At 39.8% G+C, this 26,369-nt stretch overlaps 1 protein-coding gene across 6 annotated transcripts in view; it reads left to right on the forward strand.

The window, feature by feature from the left end:
* ATP8A1 (ATPase phospholipid transporting 8A1) overlaps positions 1–26,369 on the forward strand; it is a 236,037-nt gene that overhangs the window by 128,122 nt on the left and 81,546 nt on the right. For all 6 annotated transcript variants that reach the window (XM_060012624.1, XM_060012626.1, XM_060012628.1 and 3 more), the window contains 2 exons: positions 6,192–6,330; positions 9,627–9,691. In XM_060012624.1, coding sequence (XP_059868607.1) covers positions 6,192–6,330; positions 9,627–9,691 — 204 coding nt within the window. The remainder of the gene's footprint in view (positions 1–6,191; positions 6,331–9,626; positions 9,692–26,369) is intronic.

The raw sequence follows: 26,369 nt of genomic DNA on the forward strand, positions 1-26,369 counted from the left end.
CAGAACAACCCTATTAAATTAGCATTATTTAAATCACCCACCTCGCTTCATTTATCGGTTCCATATTGACTAAATGGCAGCTTCTCAAACACAATGTGCATTTGCATACCTCTGTCTTTGCATCATGTGATTTCTTCTGTTTGGGATTTCTTCCCGCATCCCTCCCCACCTCTCCCAAGTGCCTGGCTAATTCTTAATTCTTCGTTTAGGATTTTAGGTCAAATGTTAACTCGTGTTGGATGGTTTTTTTGAGCCACCCCAACTAAGAAAATACTTATTTCCTGTTTTTATCGTTTGTACTCACAGAACATTTTGTGTTTACTTCTAAGGTAGTATATAGCATATAGTAAATTGATTATTTAGGGAGAGTACTGTTTTTCTCTGATGGTAATCGTATATTACAGTTGAGAGGCTCTGTCTATAGTTTGGGATTGCAAGGAGAGGAGAGAGAACTGGGACCAGAGGACCTAAGGCCAGGCTAAGAAAGAAGGGTCAGAGCTGACCCAGGAAGTATCAAGAGCAATCAGTCAGGATGGAGGCCGGTGCAGAGATGCGCTGCTCACCAGTATTATGCATCAAGGGTCTGCAAACTCCAGCTCAAGAACCACATTCACCCACTGCCTATTTTTGTAAATAAAGTTTTATTGGAACACAGCTCCATCCATTTGTTTACAAATTGTCTTTGGCCATTTTCACACTACGGTGACAGCATTGAGTCGTTGCAGCACAGAATGTACGACCCTCAAACCCTAAAATATTTACCATCTGTCTCTTTACAGAAAAAGTTTGTCAACCTTGCTGGAGACAAGCAATTAGGTCCTCAAACCAGCAGCATTGTCACCAATGTACATTTCCAGGCCTCATCTCAGACCTACTCAGTGAGAAATTCTGCGGGTAGGGCCCACTGATCTGTGTGTAATAAGCCCCTCCGGTAAATCTGAAGACCGCTGCTCTCCATTTCTGCTCCTGTGGCTAATTACTTGGGGCTTGATGGCAGCCAGGCAGCAGGGTCTAGGAGAAACAGGTACCAACGCAAGGCAAGGGGGTACAGTCAGAAAACAAGGAAGGGAGAATCCAAAGAATGGATTCTGAAGTACAGATTCGAGGAAGGAAGGGACTGTGGTTGTGTCCCACCATCTTGCCCAGAACTACCTGCTCGGTGTGTGTGTGAGGGAATGAATGCAGACACACGTGTGTGTGTGGAAGGAAACCAGTCCCAAAATGTGAGTCTGGGGCCTGCAGGTGGAAACAGGAAACAGGTACCCCTGGCAGGAATGCCTCAGGACTGAGGCTGAAACCCATTCACAGAAACAGAGTATTACCAAAAACTGAACAACAGAGACAAATGTTTAAAAACCTGATGATTTACATAAAATTCTAACTTTCATTTAATCTCAGTTTTACTTTCCATTCGCTGCCTTGGGGTGTGTATTGATTCTTGGTGTGTTGTTTCTACCATCGTAGCTCAGCTGTACCCCAGTTTGACCTGACATAATTTATTCAACCTCCCCGAAGCTATTAACTGAATGAATCAGTGTAAAGCACGTAGCAGTATCTGGTATTTCTGTGCTAAGGAAATGTTTCTTCATCTGCCTAGTCACAATCTTATTTTATGTTGTAACAAAGGTTCCCAAATGTTACTACTCTTTATTCATATTTACTCCAGTGATAAAACTTTATTTACCAGTATTATTCCTTTTATTTGTCTTCAAAGAAACTTCTGCCCGATAGTCCATGTTATCGTCTGAAGCCCAAGTTGATATGAGTTTGATAACTATGCTTTTCCTCATTTAGGAACATATCTTAAACTTTTAAAAAATACGAAATAATCTAAGCCCTGACACAATATTTGCTTATATGGAAATAGGTCATTTTAAGGTTCCGTTATTTCCCAATATATGTAATATAAATGTATTGGGGAAAAAACACAGTTTCCAAATCTGTCATAATGCATTTTACCATAGTTTTAAAATACTCTACATGACGTTTGTATCTTCACTAGGGTAGAAATTTTATACTTATATCCCTTTTTAAAAGCATTACATTATGAACATCTAAAAGAGAAGATAAGATTATCGATGACTTTTCTAGGTAAATAAGTATTATTTCATGATTTTTCAGTGATAACTAAATCTATATTATATCAAAGAGGCATCAACTGAAACCTTTATAACTTTTGGCACAGTGACATTTTGAAAGTAAAATTAGTCTTTGGAGGTTTTTTTTTTAATTCCATAAATGCCATGGGAATTTTATCACATTTCAACACTTGCTGAATATGTAATTCCCATCGTGACCATTAGTGGCCATCTGTGTAAGGTAATACATGTTTGGGATGAAATTGATTATGGCCTAAACGCTCTTGTGTTATGATCAGGAAAAGCACGCAAAGTTCAAATCTTTTTTCCTAATGATCATTGTGTAGCTAAAGATATTCATTTCCAGAGGCCGAACAGCCTATCACTCAAGATCTAATCTCACAATAAATGACACCAGGGCCAAAGGAAAGGAGCCTGCAGAGCCTTCCACTAAAATTAGTAAATGCTGTACCTGAGGATAAAGGGAAAATTAACAGGCTTTCAAATGTAGTTTTTCTTTCGTAGGCATCAAAGTAGACCCACTGCAATTTTGCTAAATATTCAGAAATGTTTCATCAGAAATTCTTGTTATCATAGCCACCAACATGCTCCAAGTTAACCTACTTGTAACACTTCTCAGCATATTTATTGCTGGCCCTACCTTTTTGGTACTTTATATTATCTTTGCCTGGTTTGGAAAATGTTTCCTTTTTACCTGTGCAAAACCAGCTGCTTTCCTTCTTTCAAATATGCTTTCAGTGTGATCTCCCCCATGCAGTCATTTTATTTTTATCAGGTTTGTGCAGAGTAGTGTATACCCATGTACTTCCTGAGCTCATATATCCCCTTAAAGTAGAACTAGAAAATAGGCAAATAAACTTGTTTATATATTTCTAATTAGTGTATTCACATCTTGGCTCTCACATTATCTAGTTACCCCAGGGTTTTGTGAAACATACTACAAAAAAAAATACTTTTTTGGTTTAAAATTTTTGAGAGCTTATATTACTAAACTATCTTCATGATGGTTTAAAATCTTATCATGCTCTCTGTGGAATATCTAACATTTGAACACAACTGTATCCTGATCTTCCCTGGCATGTGGGCCAGAATGATTTAGCTACTGATTTCCTAAAAGTAGCTGAAAGAACTGATGGAATCATTGTCTCAATGTTGAAATTACAGCAGTTGTGATGTTGGCATAGTTGATGCTGAACTGGTCTTCCTTTTCATTCTTGAACTTCTTGATGATGATTATTCATCAGGTTTTGATAGATTTCAAATCTGCTTCCCATTAAAGATAATAAAATAATGATATCTTTTTAAAGAAGGAAATTTGCCTTCCTGTCTTATATATTATATACTAGGAAGTCATGCATCAAGTGAATCTAATAGCTGCATAAGTTATTTGGAATATATTGAAGAGAAAATAGTCTAGATTGCAACAATACTTTAGAACATTTGGATTGGGGTTTTTTTTGTTTTTGTTTTTTGTTTGTTTGTTTTGTCATTCACTCAATCTACAAATATACCAAATGCTGACTATCAGTGTTCTGGAGATACAGTATAAAGGTGAACAGAACCTGGTCCCTACTTTTCCTTTTTTCAACTTAAAATTGCACTTTTTATAGGTAGCCAGGGACCAAAGACTCCCCAGAGCTCTTCTTCAGCATCTCCTCGGAACCTGATGTGGTACGTCTGGGCTCACAGGGCCTTCTTTGAGTCAGCACTTAGTGCTCAGGCCAGCATTCTTACGAGGAATATGCCCAGGTTAAGGGCCCTTCACTCCCTCATGCCGAATAGGGACATCAGCCTACAACCAGAGGAGGAGCTGCATTTGTTCCTCTACCTAATATTACTTACGTAGAAAAGAACTTAAAGAAATCAACGCTAGCCCCTCACAGACTGATGCCTACTTAATTTACTTCAGCCAACATTTATGGGGCAGAGACTGGGAGTTGACCACTATCTTGGGCACCATCCTAGACACAAAGGGACAAGAACGCGATGGGCAATACAGAGGGTCTTGGTTCAAGGCCTGCCCTTCCGTAATCTATCAAGTTATGTCACTGTGACAAATCATTGCCCCCCTCTGGGCTCCCGTCTCCTCATTTGTGAAGAAACAAGGAGCTTGGAGGCATGACCCCTAATTTTGAACAAAACTACCAGAGTCGTACGTTTAAGCAGGTAATCTTAATATGATAAATTAAGTATGTAAAGATGAGCAAAGTTCTATCAGAGCACAGCAGAGGGGAAAACTTGTTTTAAGAAGTAAAGGAAAACTTCTTTTGGACTTCCAGGATGAGCCACGTTTCACCACGCGGGGCCGTGGTGGATGTGTGTGTGTCTGTACACATACCTACGCACGTAAACACGTGCATGTGTATATATGCTAACACTGATGCATAGGCTCGCCCATCTGTATTTAAGCCCTGTGGCAGAGACTGCAGGCCAGCGAATTTAACAGCTATTCCTACTGCCCTTCTGCCTTGCCCCTCCACTGAGGCTGGAAGAGCTAAATACTAACAGTTCAGGAGGGCCATGGAGCACCATCGGGCCAGTTGCTGTATTTGGAAATACACCGAGGACTTTTAGAAACCCTTTTGCTTTTCAAATAAGAGCTGGATACCGTTGGTTTTACCACCTTTTTCTTGTCTTCAGTGTGGCTGTTATAATTATAGCTGCGACAGCCACCTTGAGACACTGAGAGAGATCTGGAGAATGCGTGGAAATATAGTCAAGCCAACGACTTATACCCATAGCTACCCACTTCAGTACTAGTGATGTTAGAAGTCTTTATTTAAGCCACTTTCAGTCAGATTTTTTTCTATTATTTATAGCCAAAAACATTCCTAAGCAATATACTCATCAACTACACACACTCACTCTTATGTGTTTGTATATATATTTAACTTTATTTTCCATGCCTACCAAGACTTGGGGTTATTTTTAGACTTGAATTGTGATGCAAAGTAAATAGGACTTAAAGGGAAAAATAGAAAGTGGAATGCTTTCTTTATTATTATCAACCCAGACACTATCCTTTGCAGTAATCTCCCTTATATCTAGTCTGTCCTTCTCTGATACTGTAAATTAAAAAGTGAAGTCAAGAAGGGAGAAAATAGTTGAAGAAGAAAGATAAATGCTGAAGTAGTTCATTCTGGAGGTTAGGTTATGGGGAAAATGGGTAAGACTGAGAATCGGTTGTGGCTTGCAGAACACCGTTGGGAAGGGTACCCAACTAGTGACAATGCCTGGTCACATGATGGAAAGAAAGATTTAAATCTTAATCCATTATTGCCCTCTCCTATGTATTTATGACCGAGAACACCATTATCTGTTTCCATTTAGCAGGCCGGTTTTCCCTAACAGCCAGGAGATTGTTCTCACTTTTCCCTCCATTTAGGAAGATGAGAGAAGCAACCATTCTTCTTCTTTGTCAGAGATGAGAACAGCTTTCCACAGTGTTTTGGTTGTGTTCAGTCTTGTATGAAAGATACCATCTAAGGAGCAAGAGATCTTTAATGGTCTCTGACCTTCCACTATGCAAACATGGAACCATGTGAAAAACACTCAGCCCTGTTCTTTCTTTAAGAGACTAATGCTATCACTTTGTTTATTGCTCCTTTCTTCATCCTTTCTCATTGTATTTTGTGTCTACATTTCCTGACACTGCATCAAATTACAATTTAATAGTGTTCGCCTGTAACCTTACTCTTTTTCAAACAGATCAGTTGGATTACTTCTTCACTGGTGATCTTCCATAGTTTTTGTTTTTATTTTTTCTTAATAGCTGCCTGCTCCTTTTTAACTGTTTTTGATTCCCCCCTTCTACATTTGTGTGTGTGTTTTTAGAATCAGTTCCTTACCTTAGGGAGGAGTAAGGTAAGACAGGTAGCTTCAGGGAGCCTAAGTCTCCTGCAAAAGTACTGGATGAAAGTTAGGGATCCTTGAGAGAGAAAACTCAATGGGGTATTTGGAATTTACAACAAATTCGTGAATTATCATTTAGTCTCTGATTTTAAAACATGTATACACTTCAATGTTTCATTCTTAAAGAATCTAAACTTTTTTTTTTTAATCTTAAAAAATGTTGCCACTCTCTTTCTCCAGAATCTTCAGCTACTTGGAGCCACAGCCATCGAGGATAAATTACAAGATCAAGTGCCTGAAACCATAGAAACGCTAATGAAAGCAGACATCAAAATCTGGATCCTTACAGGAGACAAGCAGGAAACTGCCATTAACATTGGTAATTCACCTAATTTAAACTTTAATTCATGGTGCTTTTTAACATGTTCTGATATATTTTAGAAGATAGATTTGAGATATTTCAAGATTTGAAAGATTTGGTATTTTCAGATTTCCATATTTGTTAATATCATTGGGCTTGTCTATTTACTTATGGCCCCAGTGCCCCTTTAAATTTGCAATGATTGTATGTACAGCCAAACTTCAGCTCTTGCAACTATGTAACACCCTCTCTCAACTTTGTATCCCTGCCTAGCCCCACCTCCCATCCATAATGGACACATGTAGGTAACCATTCTGCTGCTGTCTGCCAAAGTCTGAAGGTGGGGATTATGGCAGGCTTGTATACCGACACTTGTTTCTGTGACCAAAGGTTATTTCTGAGATAGGAAGTAAGGTTCTTGCTAGTTTTCACTCATCCTACAGTTAATTCCAATTTTGCAGAAGGAGGTTGTATTAGGCAGCTCAGGCTGCCATAACAGAATACCACAGGTTAGATGATTTAAGCAACAGAAGGTTATCTTCTCACAGTCGTGGAGGCTGGAAGTCCAAATCAAAATGGCAGCAGGTCGGTATCTCCTGAGACCTCTCCTCCTGGCTTGCAGATGGCCGCCTTCTCTCTGTGTCCTCGCCTGGCCTTTCCTCTCTGGATTCTCACAGAGCATCTGGTGTTTCTTCCTCTTCTTATAAGGACACTAGTCCTGTTGGATTAGGGATCACCCTTATGACCTTAGTTAACTGTAGGTAGCTCCTTAAAGACCCTACCTCCAAATGCATTCACAGTGGCATTTAGGGCTTCAACATATGAATGGGGAGGTGGGGACACAATTCAGTCTGTAACAGAGGAGAAAGCTAATATTCGCTGTTAGAGGCCTATAGTACCAACAATATGCAAGAAAAATACTGCTTTTTTCCCCCAATTCAGTAATAGTTTGTTGCCTGAACACTGTGAACCCTGACAGTAACCTCTGGATGATATTGATTTTATGAATTACGTGTAAAACTCTCCCAAAACTAAAGAAAGCATTTCAGCGGTATTCACAAGATGAAACCATTTTTAGAAAGTCATCAAGTATCATGTATCTAAAAACATATAACTAATACTCCTTTTAGAAGTGTGAGTAATGACAGTATTCTGTGATAAATACTGTATTTATAAATGTAGTATTTATATTAAATAGTATAAATGCTATAAATTTATAGTAAATTGATGTTGTTAATAGAGGAAACTTAACTTTTAAAAGAAAACTGAGCAGTAGAAGTTTAAACCTACAGGCCAAACAAGTTGTTAATTTTGATTATAAAAATTATCACTGGTGTTAGAGACAAAACGGAAAGAAGATGTGTGAGAATACAGAATGCTTTAGAATCAGGAGACCTGGAACACACAGATATGATAAAGCAACATGACTACAGATAGCGGAAAAATGCATGGTGGGTAAAGAGTAATATGTGGGCAAAATAAGCAATCCTCAAGATGGTTCCAGATTTGTAGCCATTATGAAAGCTCCTCTGGAAAGGAGAGTATGGTGGTGGTTTCTAGCAACATTTAACCTTTAGAATCTTAGGCCATACTTGTTCCTAGAAAAGGGAAGGTAAGATTCATTCATTCAGCAAATGATGATAGTGCCTATGGTGCCAGGCATCCGTTAAGAACAGGGAACAAAACGTATCAGAGTCTCTGCCCTCAGAGCTCAAATCCTAGTCAGGGAAACAGACAATAAAGTAAATGAGGACACGTAGTATATTCGATGGCAATAATTGCTCTAAAGAAAAATAAAACAAGGAAGGGAGAATAGGGCATTGCACAGAGGGATTCAGTTTTAAATCAGGAAGTCAAGAAGAATTCTTGAGAAGGCGACATCTCAGGAATGACCTAAGAGGGGAAAAGATGTCACTTGGATGATTCGGGAGAGCTGTCTTCTGTTCTAGAGAAAGAACAGAAATGCAAAGTGTGAGAGGAGGAGAAGAGGTGAGCAGTGTAGCAGAGCCCAGGTTGGATGGGCCTCCCAGACCGTTGTCCAGACTTGGCTTTTATACTGAGTGAGATGGGAAACCATTGGATGGTACTGAACTGAGCAGAGGAAACACTTGATCTGACTTGCCTGTAAAAAAAAAAAAACAAAACTATATATATATATATATAATCTCTGTCTGGCTGCTAGACAGAGTAGACTCAAAGGAAAGCAAGTGTTGAAGCAGGAAGGCCAGAGGGTATTGAATTAATCCAGATGAGATATGGTGGTGGCTTGGACCCAGGTAATAACAGTAGAGGTGGTGAGAAATGGGTGGGTTCTGGATGGATTTTGAAGGTAGAGCCAACAGGATTGATTGATAGATTAGATGTAGGGTATGGAAGAAAGAAAGGAATCGGGTAAATTCAAGGTCTTTTAGCCGCAGCAACTGAAGGATGGAGTTGCCATTAATCAAATGAGGAAGACTCAAGGAGAAACGGGTTTTCTGGGGGGAGGTTAAGAGCCTGGTTTTTGGATACGTTCAGTTTGAGATGCCTATTTTACACCTAAATGTCTGCTATTAAGTAGGCACTGGCATGTGAGAGTCTAGAGTTCAGGAAAGAGGTCTGAAGGGGATTTATGAGTTCTAGAGTGGTCAACGTTTAGATGGTGTTTAAAACCTTGGGAAGGAATGAGATCACAAAGGGAGTGAGCGTAGATGGTATTGTTTTAAATGTGAGGCCCGCCACCAAGGTTGCCCATTTTTCTCCAGCCACGTTCAGCTGTAGGCAGACAGGTGCAGAGTGAGCCGAGTTGGTTTAATCAGCAGGTGATTTTGCCCTGCAGCAAGTATAGCAAAGCAAGAGAGGGCAGGAGAGTAGAGGATGTGATGCAATCCAAGGGCAGGAAGATTGTGATGGGATCAATGGTCAAAGAGAGAGCCAGACAACCCTCCTGAACCCTTCTCCCAAAACAACCACTGGCCCATCGTCTGCTCTTCGTGTTGGTCATCGTGAAGGATATTTCATACACATTTATCAGTTTTCAGGACGTTGAGAATCCTTACTGTAATCTCTTCCATATTTGTTTATCAAGACAGCCTTAACACTCCAGGTAATGTCCTTGTATCTTATCCCTCTTACAGCAAGCAAGAGCATTTCTTTTTTAAACTTCCTGCAAACCTAGAAAACAGCCATCACTGCTATTAAAATAGACAAAATTTTAATTTTATCAAATAAAATAGATAAAATTTAGAATTTTGTAGTATTATCGTGTTAACGTCTTCACCTCTTCTCTCTAGAGAAATTAATTATATCAATCTATTTACTCTGTTTGGACATAGGACACTCCTGCAAACTTTTGAGGAAGAACATGGGAATGATTGTTATAAATGAAGGCTCTCTTGATGTAAGTAAGATTATCTTTTTAAAAAAAAACCTTTAATAACTTAACTATCTTGTAGCATTTTATTTTATATTCAGCTAGCTGTGGAAATATTTTATTTTCCTGAGGTTAAAAGATACCTTACTACTATTGTTCTGCTAGAACAAACGTACACTGTTTTGAACCATTGATGTAAAAAGATGCTAGCTTTGTATCTATGACAGCTAAAAGAAATTGCTAAATGATTTGCTTAATGTTGTGAGACAAGAAAGCTGCTTTACAAAAGCATTATGTCAGGAGGTTGCTGAGTGACTGCAACTTATTTGTATCTGCCTGGGTATTTTGTATATTAAGCATTTAATGTCTGCTTTAGCTTCCAGTGTTGATATTTTGCTTCTTTTAAAAAAATGTGAAAGCTATTGAACAACACCAAATAACCAATAGTCAAGTTGTTTTTTGTTTTTTATCATTTATTTTTTTGGCTGCGTTGGGTCTTCGTTGCTGCACGAGGGCTTTCTCTAGTTGCGGCGAGCGGGGGCTACTCTTCATTGCAGTGTACAGGCTTCTCATTGCGGTGGCTTCACTTGTTGCAGAGCACGGGCTCTAGGCACGGGTTTCAATAGTTGTGGCGCACGGATTTCAGTAGTTGTGGTGCTCGGGCTTAGTTGCTCTGTGGCATGTGGGATCTTCCCAGACCACAGCTGGAACCCGTGTCCCCTGCATTGGCAGACGGATTCTTAACCACTGTGCCACCAGGGAAGCCCCTCAAGTTTTTTTTTTAATGTCCTAACTTCTGGGCTGAAATATGAATTCCTAGGATGTCTTTTTTCATGGCTGTGTTCACATGAAGTTATATTTGGAAAAGAAGGAAAGATTTTTTAGGAATATAGTGTAAAATAAAAGTTAACAAAAAAAAAAAAAAAAAGAAAGTAGGTCAAATGACCTGTAAATATTTTAAAGGAAAGGTGATTGCAATTTAAGGTGGAAGACAGAACAGGAGAGGTGATTATACAACCGCTTGAAACAGTCATTGTGATGCAAAGAGCAGAGCAGAGCAAACCTGATAATTAGGGATGTTGGAGAAGCCGAGACCAGCTCTGTAGAAGGGATGATGAAGAGGCAGATGTTTTGAAGTTGGATATAAAACAAATTACATGTAAGAAGTATTTAGCTTCTGATTTTTAAACTGAAATGATGACCTCTTTATTATTTGTCCTTAAAACAATCCTTGTGATACTCTTCCCTTTCTTGTGAAATCTTTAAGCACCTTGTAGCCTGAAGAATAATATATGATTTTGCAATTATGAGAGTTGTTTATGCCTTTCATTATTGGGGAAGTGCTTTTTGTGAATGAAGCTTTAATCCTAAACACACACACACACACACACACACACACACACAGGCAAAAAAAAAAAGCCAGCCCTCCAGAAGCTTATAAATAATAAGGGAGGTAAAGTGCATTCAAGTAACAGATATGTAAATAAGGTAGATAGCTTGCTGTGAAAATATCACGAGGTTTAAGGAACTATTTACAAAGTAAGTGGCATTTAGTTACATAGAAGTGAGTACCTGAGTAGGGGGGACAAAAGCAGAAAAAGCTGAAAGTTACTGGAAGCAAGTTCAAGGCATATTTGGGGCATGAAAGAGGAACATTAAACTTGAGCACAAGGTTATAATTTTTTAAGTATGTTTTGTTTGAATAAATGTAGGCACAGAATGTAAAATTTAAAAGTTACAAAAAGGGAAAGTCTAGGTGGCAAAAAATGAATCGTCCACCTTTACACCCAGCCTACTCGTTTACCTCCCTAGGGACGGTCACTAGTTCCAGTCTTGTGTGTTTGTCCAGAGATGTTCTGACTTACCTAAGGGATATGCATGTCCCAGATGTGCATGTCTGTGGACGCATCCTTTGTTGTTAAACACAAATTGCAGCACGCTGTCCACACTGCTTGATACTGCACTTTGCTTTTCTCACTTAATATATCTGAACAATTATTTTATAATGGTCTGTGTGAAGCTACCTAATTCATTTTAATGGTGGCACAGTATTTATAAGACAGCCATAAAGAAATGACAGGGGGGGGTTAAAACTGGAGAGCTAGTCTCGGGTCAGCTGTGGAAAGCTGGGCCAGCTCTGAGAATTTGCCTTCATAGGCGAGGGAAGCAATTACATCAGCCTCTTAAAAGAGGTGTGATGTGTAGAAGCAGTTCTACATAGGCAAATTGGAAGGGTGGGAGGCATGGGGTGCAGGTAAGGGACCAGGATAAGAGTTAGGGAGGAGGAAATAGGGGCACCAAAGCCAGCAATGTGGTGTGAAATTCAGGGAAACTTATCCCATGGGGTCCCTGAGAAGGAGCCATCGAAGGTGGTTCCAGAACTGGGTTGCAGTTGTTCACAACATTACAAGACCCTCAGTGTAAACATCCCCATAATCCCTGTAGACCATTAGGCCTTTGTCAGCATCATGGGTTACACGTGGTACCCAGGTTTTCTGACACTTGAAGGAAGTCAGAAGTGGGACCTGTGAGGTCAAAGCAAAAGCATGACCATGCTTGATTTGACATCCTTCTTGTCTGGATTTAGGCTTTCACTTTATGTAGAGTGTGCTAGCATTGCTTCTTTTGTTTTCATCTGTTTCATCATTTTTCTCCAACTCTTAGACAAACACAGTCTTGAAGTGTTTTAAGTATCAAGTGATGTAAATAGCAATCTCAAGAAAAAAAAAGAGAAAACTGAAATACCAAAAATATTCAATGTACTGAATCATGTATTGTTAAGACAGGTTTATTTATTTCCATTTTGAAGTTTCCAAGATGGCAACTCAAAAGTAATAAACACCTCATTGGGACTTCTCTGGTGGTCCAGTGGCTAACAATCCGCCTTCCAATGCAGGAGATGCAGGTTCAATCCCTGGTCAGGGAACTGAGATCCCACGTGCCATGGGGCAACTAAGCCCATGCGCCACAACTATTGAGCCTGCGCACTCTGGAGCCCATGTGCCACAACTAGAGAGCCTGAGTGCTGCAGCTACTGAGCCCGCATGCCTCAACGAAGACCTGATGGGGCCAAATAAATAAATAATTTTTTTTTTAAAGAAAAGTAATAAACACCTCAAAGGTACTTGCACTACCTATTGCTGCAGGACCAAACATAGAGCCTCAGGGGAATACTCAATTTCAGTGAGAGCAGGGACACCCCTCTGTTTGTTTTGGTTTGCCATTCTCTCTCATTCCCCAGCAAGTTGCCTAGCCCATAGTTCGTACTCCATAAATATTTGAGAAGTGAGTCACTGAATAAGGTTTAATTAAGGGCTTCCTTTAAAAACAGAAAAAGGTTGTGTATCAGTTTTAAGTTTGGTAGTAATCGATCATATCTGATACTTAGAGAGCAAGTGTTTAGAAATGTCCTTAGCAATTCAAATGCCAGTTAAGTGTGGAAGATCACAGGCAAACACTATGGCTGAAAGAACTGACAGACGCATCCAGCTCCAGACTACCTTGGGTTCTCGCACTGCTGTCTGGAGAAGGTTTTTCTCCCAGGGAGTTAAGTGGTGACTTTACAAATCTGGCTGTCTGGGGTGAGACCTGCTGTGGCAAACTCATTCGCTTCTCAGCAGGAAAGGAAACAGCACTTTGCATCATAGCTCCTTCAGATCTTGTGTCATACAACCCATGGCTGAGATTTCAGGCAGGTCATTAGAATGAGTCTAGGTAAATCATTATTTATTTTTCATTGCCATGGAAAAGAAAAGCATCCTATGTGTTCAAATTGTACTGATAATAGTAAGAGATAGGGTTACCACTCCATCAGCACAAAGAATAATTAACATTTAGGTGATAAACTTAGGAACATGCCATCTTAGGAAATAATATTAATATAATAGGAAATAAATTGTGGGTGTTCAGAGTTTTGTCAAGTGACAATTTTAATGTACTCAGATCATTCTGTGCAGTAGCACAGTGGTTAAGGTACAGTTCTGCCCCACCTGAGTGGGGCACCCTGGGCAAAGTGAAATTAGATAACTTCTCTGAGCCACTTGTGCTGCCTGTCAGGTGAGGATAATGTTACCCTTGGATTGGTCTGGTTAGCACAAGGCATGGCACGTATAAAAAGGATATGTTACAAAATTGTGTAGAAAAATAGTCTATGTTGAAGGCTTGCTCTACAGACCTAGTATGGAAATCTGATGGGCTTTTCTGCCTCTGCACATTCCCGGTTCCTTTCCCAGCAAAAGCAGCACGCCCAGCTAGTATGACGCCTGAGAGCAAAGCTAGGTGTTCTCACCCAGTTACCTGACAGTGTCAGCAAAAGAGTTTCTTAAAAAGCTTGATCATACTTGTTTTAATTTAGAAAGTAAGAATTTCATGGAGGAGCACCTTTAATAATCTAAAGTAGATCAGAATCTATTAGATATTTGTTAGGTAACAGAATTTTCTATCATGTGACTTTGAACCACTTTGTTTTGGGTTCTGATTATGATCTTGGTATGAGACATTTTCTTAAGGGTCTGCAAAAGCACAAATTTTAAACTACTGACTTGAAGGATATTTTGTACTTCTTCCCTAACTCTACAGAAATGCCCAGGAAGTATCCCATTAAATTCACAGAAACCCCTTCCACTTAATGACCTAGATCCTGTCTGTTAAAACTGGAAACATCTGAAAATGTGAGCTAAGAACTAGGGAACCTCCTATGTGACCTATCTTTAGCTCCCAGTGTCTGATTACAGCATCTTTCAAAATGTAGTAAAACAATTCTGGAAGGACTGAGTTGATGTTATATTAAGGAGTGTGATTATTATAGTATTCACATCCCCCATAGCATACTAACTCTGTGAATCTCTGGAAATACTTTCAGGTGACCCAGAATATCTTTTTTGATGGATATGATCTAACTTTTTCTAAAAGGTAGAAAGAAATTGAAGACTGATTCATTGAGATAGCTCAGGATTTCACTACCCTCATTTGTCAAGTCTGGGTAGGTGGGAGGAACCATAATTTCTTAAGCCATTAACTCTGTAGGTACCCAAATCATCTTTCTTGAGTCTCACATGATATACCTGTAACCTTGGCCTCTCCTCCTTTTAGCATCTTTTTTATGTGGAGAGTTGTGGGATCTGTCCTGAGAGGTAGGGCTGGATCTTAAATTTGTTCTTGTTGTTTTTTCTCCTCTTTTCTGCTGTCTGGCTTCCCTAGGAAACAAAAAGGGGCAGAGAGGAAAATTACTTACTATATATTTATTGAATCAACAGAAATGATGATTAACTATGTATGTGAGGAACTTGGAGAAATAAATTTCTTCCACTCAGAGTCAAAAGGCTTCCAGTTTTCCCAAGTTGAACTCCTGAGAAGCCCTGCCCACCTCTCCTGCTGATCATCTGGGCACAGTTTTTTCAGTTTCTGCTTCTGTTGACATTTACAGTTAGCCTGATTAGGAGTCAGCACCCAATATAAGGAAGCAGAGTATGGATCCCAAGGGAAAATGCAGCTTTTTGACTGTGTGAAAAGGGAACTGCTTACCCCTGCAGGGTTCTATGCGTGGCTATTACAGTCATAAGAAAAACACTAGCTTATGTTTATAAGTGCTTATATTTTGTACTAAGTACCGGACTAAGGATTTTACAAGGACAATCACATTTACTCCTGAAAACATTAGTAGGCAGATACTATTATGCCCAATCTTGAAAGGTTAACTTGCCCTCTAGTGCTAAACAGCCCTGGAGGATGTATCTAAGTCACTGGATTCCAGAGTCTAAGAAAATAAGAGTTTTCTGGGCCTCAGCTGCCAGTGACTCTTATAAAATAATAATAATAATATCCATCTCTAGGATGTTGTTGTGAGGATTAAACAAAACAGTACCTTTTAAGTACAAGGTCTGGCATTTAGTAAGCACTTAAGAAGTATGGACCTTGATCGTGATCATTTGTTTTAGCATCATTACTCCTGGGGGTAGGGGGAGTTGCGTTTTGCCAGCTGCTGTAAGAGGTGATTTTAAACAGCTGCCCTCCTCACTACTTAAATTTCTCTACTTAATTTGCAAATATGAACTTAAGCCAACCTAGGTTTGATTATGGATACCAGTCTTTTCCCTCCCTCATATATTTTACAGAAAATGAATTGTTAACCACATTTCATATTAACAAGGATAATAATATATATTTTTCAACACCACGGGAAAAGAAAGCCCTTTATGGGATTGCACATTTTTTTTCCTAGCTGAATTTGATTTTCTAACACCATGTAAGCTTCAAATGTAACTTACAGGCATTCATGACTTAAATGGTGAAGTTGTCATCTGCACCCTTTTAAGCTCGACTTATATGTATTATGCAGACAAACCTTACTGCTTGGGGAACCAGTCACTGTGGAACAGCTTCTGAAAGAAGTCCAGAATAAGCAAGTTATTGACTTGACTCCGGAAAAGGAGGGGAAAAGAGAGAATTGAGGCTACTTCAAGTTTTGTCTTGATATGTCCCATGAGTCTAATGCAATACGTTTTGTATTGCTTTGAAAAATAGTTCAGGCAGGTTTTAAACCACACTGAGTTTTCCTCCACTGCCAGCTCGGGAACTTTAGTATTGTGAATTCTCTTTTGCCATTAGCAAAGCTGTTTCAGCTTTTTTGGCCTGAAAATGTGTAAGATCTCAGTTTAACTTTTAAGGTGTTAATGTATCCCTATCAAAAGCAAAGATATGTTTTTATAATGTCCCATTGCAGGATGATTGTTCAAATACTGTCTGGCACACGGCTTCCTTCAAGTAGCTCTCAGTGAAGAAAGCCAACTTTGTTCCGTTTGAGAGAAACGGGTTAGTAAAAACTATATATAAACATTACAAAAAAAGAAAATAACAGAAGAACAAATAATCTGTTCTCTGTTCCTCTGATTTAAGACGGTGTCTGCCACAAGCCAAAGACTGTGGTTGAAAAAGTTCCATCAAACCCATTGTTTGGTCTCATAAAAACAAAACGTGTCCCCTTTGCTCAAACAAAATTCTGTAATCTTGGGTTGTGTTCAGATCCCTAAGTGAAGTTGTTCACAGATTCATAGTGTTGCTGTTCTGAGAAATTCTTCCTCCCCCTAAGCCTGAATATTCTTTATCTTTTTTTTTTGGCTAAACATCTGAGCTCTTCTAAGACTCTCTGAGACCTAGAATTACCGTTAAATGCCTTCTAATCAGTCTGCCCTCTTGCCACCTCCCAACAGCTTGATGGCATTTTTGAGGTGAGCAGACCATGCCTTGTGACTTTTTTTGCATCTCTTTTTTGTGTATCTTTTGATGAATCAGCATAGCCATAAAATCGACAGTTTACAGGAAACCTACGTGTCAGGTAAATCTGCATGCGTTAGCCTCTGCTCCTATACGGATGACGGTGTCTGTCTCAAATACAGATGGAGACTTTGAGTTCACAAAGCTAACGCCTGTGGGATCCTGAATCTTGACCTAGATTGCTCTAAGTCCAAAACTGTTTTTCTTTTTGTTCTTAAATAACCCTTCCTTCTCCAGAGGTAAAGGGGACTCAGTCTCAGAAAAAAGCATTCTGGAAGGCACGCCCCACGTTTGCCAGCTTGTCCCTTCCTCCTCTCCCGCTCACCACCAGGACTGCAGAGCAGCTGAAAGAGGAATGCTCTTCTGGGAGATGGTGGCATTTGGGCATCTTGTATTTACGAAATTCAGGAACGACCCTATATTTCGTTTTACTGGGACAGTTGTACATAGATTTATTTGAATGGATGTGGGAAATAATGGAAATGGTGTGCATTTGGAATGTGCAGTGAGAAAACACAGCAGATAATGATTCTTCAGTATTCCTACATTAATTAATTCAAATCATTAGGGAAATGGGCCCAACGTCAGCTTTCTTTGTGGTTCTGGGTAAGAATTTCTCACAGACCCCAGTTGTTACTGTCTCCAAACCGTTGATTTGGTAATTTGCTTATTTTCAAAAAGCCGGTTGTATATTCTGCGCAGCCTCTTCTGGCTGAATTGAAGGCCATACGAGAGACTGGATGTCTGCCCATCCAGTTCCTCCAGGACACTTCCCCCTGCCCTTGAGTCACCGCCGCCGCTGGAGAATATTTAATGCCAAGCTCAAAATAAGTGTTTAGGAGACTTTCAGTGGTGGTTTCAAATAATTACTATGAGAGCTTTGGTAAAAGCCTTTATCCACAAAACTATTTAAATTATATAATTATATCCCCTACCTCACTCTTCCTTCCTTTCCCGGGATTTGTCTGTCTTTGCTCTGTGCCGCCGTCCCAACACTGAAAGATAGACTTAGACCCAGATTGGACACTTTCTGCCTTTCTCTCTAGGGTACCCAAAACGAGAATAGATGCCTCACAACGAATTATTTGCCTGATGGAACCTATCATAACCCCAAATCCCAAACCTCTGCCCAGGGGCCAAGAGCAATTTACCCAGCGCTGCAACTTCCTTTTCTTAGCTTCTTCCATTCTTTGACCTGTTTCAGATGGCATGACCCTACTGGGAGATTGGGCCATTTCCTCAATTACAGTGTTTCATATCTACGCCTGCCCTGGAAAGCTCATATCGTGTATCAGCAAAGCATGAAAAAATTTTTTTTCTCTGTTTCCCTCTTCATTATATTTAGCAATATGTATTGATTAAGTGCATTTGCTTGGCTGCCTTCCACTAAGCTGTTTTAGAAGACCTCTTTGGCCATATGTTTTTGATGACTTCCCCTTCTGTCTGCCTTTACCCATTTTAGAAAAATGACTTTATGTTGGTTTGGTTCTATACAAGTATGTTTTTAAAGGTTATGTTCTAATATAGCCTAGGAGTTTAGAAACAACAGTTTTTCTGGTCAGAAACTGTCCAAGAGAGAGAGTGATCCTGACGGGGATGAATACTAAATGGACCAATTGTATATAAACGTAATTTCTCTTTATTCTCAGGTATATGTTCTTTACCACGTACTACCGCCTGCAGTAGCTAAAGAAGTAGTTGATATATGTGTTGCATAGGGTTATATGGAATGACCAGTGTTCCACTGAATCAATAATACAGTGTCAAAAGATAATACCCAATGGTTTACCGACGTTGCTGTCATGGAAATCATAACTCACTCTTTAAGAACGTGCTAACATTGTCCATACTTGATATGATCAGAATGTATTATTAAGAATGTCATTGGAATGTTCCATTGATTTGTAATTTTAGGGTATGAACATTTGGAGAGTGCAAAAATAGAGAAAGAATGAAACATTATTTGGCCATAAATTTGTAAATACCTCATGTCTTAAATGATGATGAGGTGGGGCCACAAACCACCAAAACAGCTAATAAAATAGGTGTTAGTTTAAGATTTTTATATATATTTTCTTATTTGACATTTTAACTTAACTGATAGTAGGTTTTAAAACCAAGTAGGTAAACTAAGGTTTTTTCACACACACACACACACACACACACACACACACAGAGTATTTATTTATCTGCTTTTAAAAATCATCAATACCTAAGAAGTTAAGTTGATGGTGTTAGAGCTGAAGAACATGCCAGCGAAATAAGTCCTCTGTGTTTTGTTTATCATTAGTTATTTTCAACCTACTATTTGTGAAGCTCTCATTTGCATATAATGCTATTTTATGTAACTGCATATATATATATATATATATATATATTTTTATGGGAGCTTAAAGTCTAACATATTGATGTGGTCATCTGCAAAAAACATAGTATGAGAGAAATGCCAAATCACTTTGTAACTTTCAAGTTATTTTCTGCTCAAGAGTTGTATCAGGGCCTCCCTGGTGGCGCAGTGGTTAAGAATCCACCTGCCAACGCAGGGGACATGGGTTCAAGCCCTCGTCCAGGAAGATCCCACATGCCGCGGAGCAACTAAGCCCGTGCGCCACAACTGCGTGAGCCTGCGCTCTAGAGCCCGCGAGCCACAACTACTGAAGCCCACGCGCCTAGAGCCCATGCTCCACAACAAGAGGAGCCACCGCAATGAGAAGCCCGCGCACCGCAATGAAGAGTAGCCCCCGCTCGCCGCAGCTAGAGCAGCAACGAACACCCAGTGCAGCTGAAAATAAATAAATAAATAAATTTAGTTTTTTAAAGAAGAGTTGTATCAGGTTAGAGACAGAAATTAAGAGATAAAGAAAAACAGTCTAGGTTAACTTTATAAATATTTGTCCTCCTACCACCTAGCAAGAGCTACATGCCGTATGAGAAGAGATAATGCCATCTTTTCTGTAATTGAGGGAAGACAGGTTTCCAGATAGTTTTTATGTAGAAGAAGTAGTAGCTAGTAGAGTTGGGTGTTAGCAATGAAAAAGTAGATTGAAATAAAATTGCCATTAGGAGATTTCAAAAGGAAACTGAAAATCATCTCAGTAATATACCACTTGGATTGCACTGATGTTGTGCAGTGATTGACAGGTTGCAGAACATTCATTCTTCTTTGGGTGTTGACATCTCTCTTAGACCTGATGTCAGAGGAAGGAAAAGAATTAGTCTTTCCCGGAAATCACCTCTGAGCCAAGCACTGGGCAGGACACCTGAGTTAGCACATCTTGTCACCACAATAACCCTACAAAAGAGATATTAACCCAATCTTATGAATGAGAAAAATTTCATTGAGAGAAATTAAGTAACCTGCCTGAAGAAAGACAGCCATGAAGTGGGAGAACAACGATTCAAACCAAGTCATTCTGATACCATATTACTGCTAGTTAGTCAAGTGAAAAAATAAATAAGGACGAGGTAGATTGGAATACATATGTACTCCTGGTGAAGAAGTTTATCGATAGGCCATGAAGTAAACTTACCTGTGACACCTATGATGTGGGATATAATCCTTTGTAGAACGCTGAGCCTAGGTAGCCACCTGATCCAAAAGTATTTTGGGGTTCTTGGTGTCTTAAGTTAGTGGTTGAAGCCATTCCTTATTTCTCATTTAGTTTTTTCATAAGGAACTTTTTTTCAAAATAAAACACCTAATATTTCCTTTCCAAGAAAGGTGAAAAATGCTTGATTAGCTTGTTTTCACCTTATATTCTACAACCACCTAAAGGTGAGGAAAGCCTTGTGTTCTGAGCCATGGGGTATGTTTCAGCTTCTGGAACTTAAGTCCTTTACCATGTGGCGTCATCGTTTTGCTTCAGATGTTATTGGTGCCCAGAAGCATCATGTGAACCCTCATGGCCATCCTCGGCTTTCTAACTAAAAAAGCCCCTCTTTTTTATGGTTACATATTTGTTATATGTTGATGGCTGCCTTCTCTACACTGATTGGTAACTTGTGCACATCAGCTGATGAGTTCTGAAGAGTTATTTTACAGTGACCCAACCTCCAGCAAGTTGTCTTATTTCATCAGTCACCGTCTTTGTTCCACAAGATGTTCTCCTGTAACGTTATGTTGCATTTTGTCCTTTTGGTGGAAAGTAAGTGAAAACAGAAACCCGCTGTGCTGCTACTGAAGTGAGAAGCACAGGCTTCATAAACTTAAGTCCATTCTGACAAGGGTGAAAGTTGTGTGTCTTCCAAAAGTGATTCAGCATTAGCCAAAATTCTATGCTTATTTCACTTAACTGGTGGTGAACTCATGATAAACTTACGATAAACATAAATTTATCATTTGACCTGCACACATTTAAGAGATTCCCAGGAATAAATCCAGGTGCTGAAGGCTTATTTGTATTCTGACCCAAATACCAACATATAGTTTGAACTAAATAAGTATTATATGTATACTTTTTTCCTTTAACTTTTGCTCTTGGGCTTAGCCTTGCTGATGACTCCTTCTGGGATAAGATGAGTTATCACACATCTTCTTCTGTCACTATAAGTAACTGTGGCCCTGGAGCAGGATGTGGGTGTTACGACACCCATACGACACCCACACCACGACATTTAGGTGTTAACATTTTACACTGTCTGTAACCTTCACATCATTTCTGCTGGTTAGACTGGAATAGACTAGTCTTCTAGTCAAAGGCAAGAGGCGTTTATTTACCTCTCCTTAGGGATATTTCCACATTCTCTACTGGGGTGTTTCCTGGATATGTTCCTAAGTAAGACTCTCTGTTCTGTAAACCCCTGAAAGGAATCAGGAAGAAAAACCAAAGGCCAGAGGCTGAAAAGGGCCATTTTTATGCAAGTGCTTTCTGCAACATTACATTTGGGGCCATCAAAATCATAGTTCTTAGGTGGCCTAACATGTTCTTTGCACATCTGGCCCCTGGATTCTTTAGAGTGTTCCAAGCAGAGTTTTTGCCAAAATGCAAACGACATCTTGCACGCTATGATACTTTCCAAACAAGTCAGGGCTTTCAATTTATTTCACTATAAAAGTGTGTTCATTGTCTAGGGTGCCCTCTGTGATTTTTATCAAAGATTTCCTCGGCAAACGTCATGTAAAAGTAATTTTAAAAGATTATCATAGGGCTTCCCTGGTGGCGCAGTGGTTGAGAGTCCGCCTGCCAATACAGGGGACACGGGTTCGTGCCCCGGTCCGGAAAGATCCCACATGCCGCAGAGCGGCTGGGCCCGTGAGCCATGGCCGCTGAGCCTGCGCGTCCGGAGCCTGTGCTCCGCAACAGGAGAGGCCACAACAGTGAGAGGCCCGCGTACCGCAAAAAAAAAAAGATTATCATAAAGCTGCCAGTCTTTGATTTCTTAAAAATTGTTGTTATTTTATTTTATTGGAGGGTATGGTGGGGGTCAGGGCAGGCCACCCTAAAATATGCCAGACTGGCATATTGAATATTTTGAATTAAATTTACTTAAGAAACAGCCAATCCAAGAAGAACATTCTGACCCTCCTTTGTCTTTAGAAAGCAAGAAATAAATCTCCCATTTGAAAAGTACCCGCCCTGCACCAGGAGGTAGATAGACATCCTTATCACTAGAGATAGGAAATTCCAGGCCAAGAAGGCTGTTTAAACAAAATTTGTTACTGCCTCACTAATTTACTACCCCAAGCTTAAACGTCTCTGTCTTGTCAATTCTTTACAAATTTGTTGTTTCTTTGTCTAAAAATTATAAAAACTGCCTGCTTTGGTCACTTCTTAGGTCCCATTTCTATGAGACCTCCATGTGTACTAATTAAATTTGGGGTTTTTTCCCTCCTGTTAATCTGTCTTGTGCCAATTTAATTATTAGGCCAGCCAAAAAAACTCAAGAAGCAGAGGGTGGGAAATTTCCCCCTCCCCGACAGGTATTGTATGAACATGTTATCTGTTTTGCCAGGCAATACAAAGATGCAAATAGAACTTTATTAAGGCCCTTTGGTCTGAGTTAATCTTTGTGAGGAATTGTACTTGACCTCATTATCTGCCAAGCATCTTTCTTTCTTTTTTCTTTTCCAAGCGTGTTTCTTATAAACCAAATACACATTGTTTTCTTCTCATAAATCCACTATTATATAACCTGCTTGATCACTAAGTAGCTAGTCTAGGTGTTGATTCCGTTATTCATTAGACAATTTCTGTTATATGAGATAGAAGGAGATGTTAGATCATAACCACCACTTTGTTCTCCATTTCCTCTGCAATAAAATAAGCACACTAACATTTTATTTATTGCTCTAATTAAAAGTGTCCAAGATTACACAGGAGTTTTACAGGCAGTAAAAAACAATGGTCACACAACAAAATCATTGTAACTTCCCACAAGGTATTCTCCAATCATTAATAATTTGGTTATTCTTTTATTACCAAGCTTGTATTGATTTTATTTCATCTCTTTATCAAGGACCTCAGTCCTGCAGGGAAGTAGAGATATAAACAGATAAGCAATTATACATCACGCTACATTGTGTAAGTATAAACACATATTTGGAGAATCCAGAAGGTGGAGGTATTCATGTCACCTGGAGGACTCAGGAAAAATAGAGTTGGGGACGTTTCTTGGTTTATTTATTGTTCATTGCTTTCCATATGTAGTCTTAAGGGAAAGAAAGAGTGACAGTGGGGGAGAATAAAGATGCAGGGGAGAAGAGGGAGGAACAGAGGTGAGAAAAGAAGGCAGGTCTTCCTCCCAGCTCAGGAATTAGGGAGGATTAGGTAAAGGGAAGTTTTGAGATTAAGAGAGGAAAGTTGAGAGAATAATTTACGAATGTTCTCAGTAAAGCAGGGAGATGTTTGCTGCACTAACAGGAGCCAAATTTGGAGTCTGAAGAAGGGAAGAAAAGGTCTGGAGTAACCTCTGGGAACATTGGAATTGGCTAGGCCTGGGTGAAAGTATAGATCAGCAGTAATGAGCACCCATATAAGAGAGGAGAGCTGGAGTAGAGCCTGTCCTCAGAGGGAGGTGATTTTATTCCCTTTCTAGTCCCTGTTGTGTCAGGACTAAGAACAGAGAAGTGTTGGCTGTAGACTGAATTGTGACTTGGCAAAGCAGGAAAGCTTGGAGGAGCTCATAAGGGCCCCTGATGAGCACTTGGCTAGGTGCAGCCCAGGGACAGGGAGAGGAGAGCTGAATGCTCAACTGTCGTGTCCACATGGGATGCAGGCTGTGAGAGGTGCAGGCAAATCCCGCTTTCCCTGCGGCTCCTTCCCATACCTGGGTCCCCGCCCGGTGAGACGCCTGAATGCCTGTCTGTCTCCCCAAACTGCCTTTACTTCTGACTCTCCCTGATTATAGCAACAAATGCTCCTTTTCTTTCAGCCCACAAATAAGACTTTGTAGCATAAGGAGATACAGAACTTTTATGTTGTTGTACTCTATGGTCTTTTATCCTTTTTCTGAGTTAGCTTCTCATTTATATATTTACACTTTCACATGTCACTAAGTTTAAACGTTTAAACATTTCCCCCTTCTGTAACCAAAAAGAAAACAAAGCAACAGCTAATGTAGTAATAAATTTATTTCTAGCTACAGGAGATAAGCTTCAATGCAATATGGCCATAAAGTATGGCTCCCAGGCTTACAGGAGAAGCAATAAACTTTCATAAATAAAAGAATTTTAAAATACTCCTGGCAGTATAAATAAGGGTGAAATATAACATGTAACTGGCAGCACACAGCCAACAACAGAGCTGCTTACAAAATAAAACTGTAAACGAAAATAAGAAAGTGTTCGCAGCTTTTCTGTTGCTGTTACCTTGCGCCCTAGGTAGGCTGACTGGAGAATTCACTGTGCGAAGATTTTGACTCACCTTCTGAAATGTGATCTCTGTTACATCTCCTGACACTGTTTGATTTGCTGCAGATCTGTGATAATCACCCAGGAAACCCAGGGATGCTGACGCCACAAATAAGTTCTCAGTACATTTTAAGATGTTAGAGAACGCCCTCAGAAGAAGGGAGAGTGGGGCGCACAGGACTGTGTCAAACAGGCTGGATCACGAGGGGCTTGCACAGCCAGGGGTTTACTTGACTTTGAGTCTTGCTTTGCAGCTGATCTATAAAGAAATTTGAAGTCCTCTTGAGGTACATCTCAGGTTTCATTTAGGTTTTCAGATCAGGAGTGACTTGGGCAAAACTTAAAAAAACAGAGTAGCGGATGGATGGATGGATGGATGGATGGATGGATGGATGGATGGATGGATGGATGGGTGGATGGATGGATGGATGGGTAGGTAAGTAGATAGGTAGATAGGCAGGCAAGCAAATAAATACACAGGTACACACACATGCATTTCAGTGGACAGTGCCTTGGTTTGAAAGACTGTTGAAGTAATAATCCCTATTATTCTCTAGAAAATTAAAGAGCACGAAGGAGAAGACTGACTGTCTGTCTGTCTCTCTCTCAAATCAGAAGTGATAATAGAGGGGAAATGGAGTGCTTCCAGTGGGGTGAAATCAAAATTTATCAGTGCTCTCATTCCATAAATATGTCTTTCCCGAGCGTCTGTAATTACAGGCACTGTTTGTGGCTGGGAACCACATTAAACATTGTCTCTCCCCTCAAGGAACTGAGGGTCTTGCTAGCATAGAGTGAATTACACATGATAGCATGGAGTGAGTCTGGGAGGGCTTGGGAGGACAGCTTGGTTTCAAAGATAGTGGAATATGTCAGGAGGAAAGGGTGGTCCAGAGAGAGGGAATAAAGGAGTCAAGGTTGCGAAGAGAAAAGCGAACGAAAGTTAGCTGGACTTGGATTTTAGATTTTATCATGTAAGCAGTAGAAGCCATTGAAAAATTTTAGATCAAGAAGAGACTCATTTGTGTTTCAAGTTTGTTTTGTAAAGAGAAGGCTCTGTTGGTGGTAAAGACAAGATGAGAGACAGATGATGAGGGCTCTAGGGAAACAACAGGGGAAATGGTATGAGGATTTCACTTACGATTTGCTATGCCTGGTACTGTTGGTTTTGTTTTTGCTGGATAATGTAGAGAATGACTAGCTAGTACAGAAATTTAATTCTGAGTTTGGTTTCTTTACTTAGTAGCCATGTGTTTGGGGGCAAGGAAATTAAACTCTAAGTCTCATGCTTATCATCTGCAGAATGGGGACAATAGTTGTGCCTCCTGCACAGGGTTGTAGTAAGTGTTAACTGAAGTACTGTATCTGTGTGTGTAGCCCTTAGAACCATGACTGGTGTGTGGTACATGCTAAATATTGTTTTATTTTATTTTCATTTTTTATCTGTGTATTAATCTGCTTGTTCATTTCATCTATGGGAATTTGCTTTTAAGACAATCCAGGGTAATCTGCTATGGATAGTCATTGATAAATTTGCTTGCAGAGTCTTGCTGACACTTTTTACCTCCTTTTCTTAAAATTCTC

The sequence above is a fragment of the Delphinus delphis genome, chromosome 5 (genome assembly GCF_949987515.2).
Source record: "Delphinus delphis chromosome 5, mDelDel1.2, whole genome shotgun sequence".
In the NCBI taxonomy this organism is placed as follows: Eukaryota; Metazoa; Chordata; class Mammalia; order Artiodactyla; family Delphinidae; genus Delphinus; species Delphinus delphis.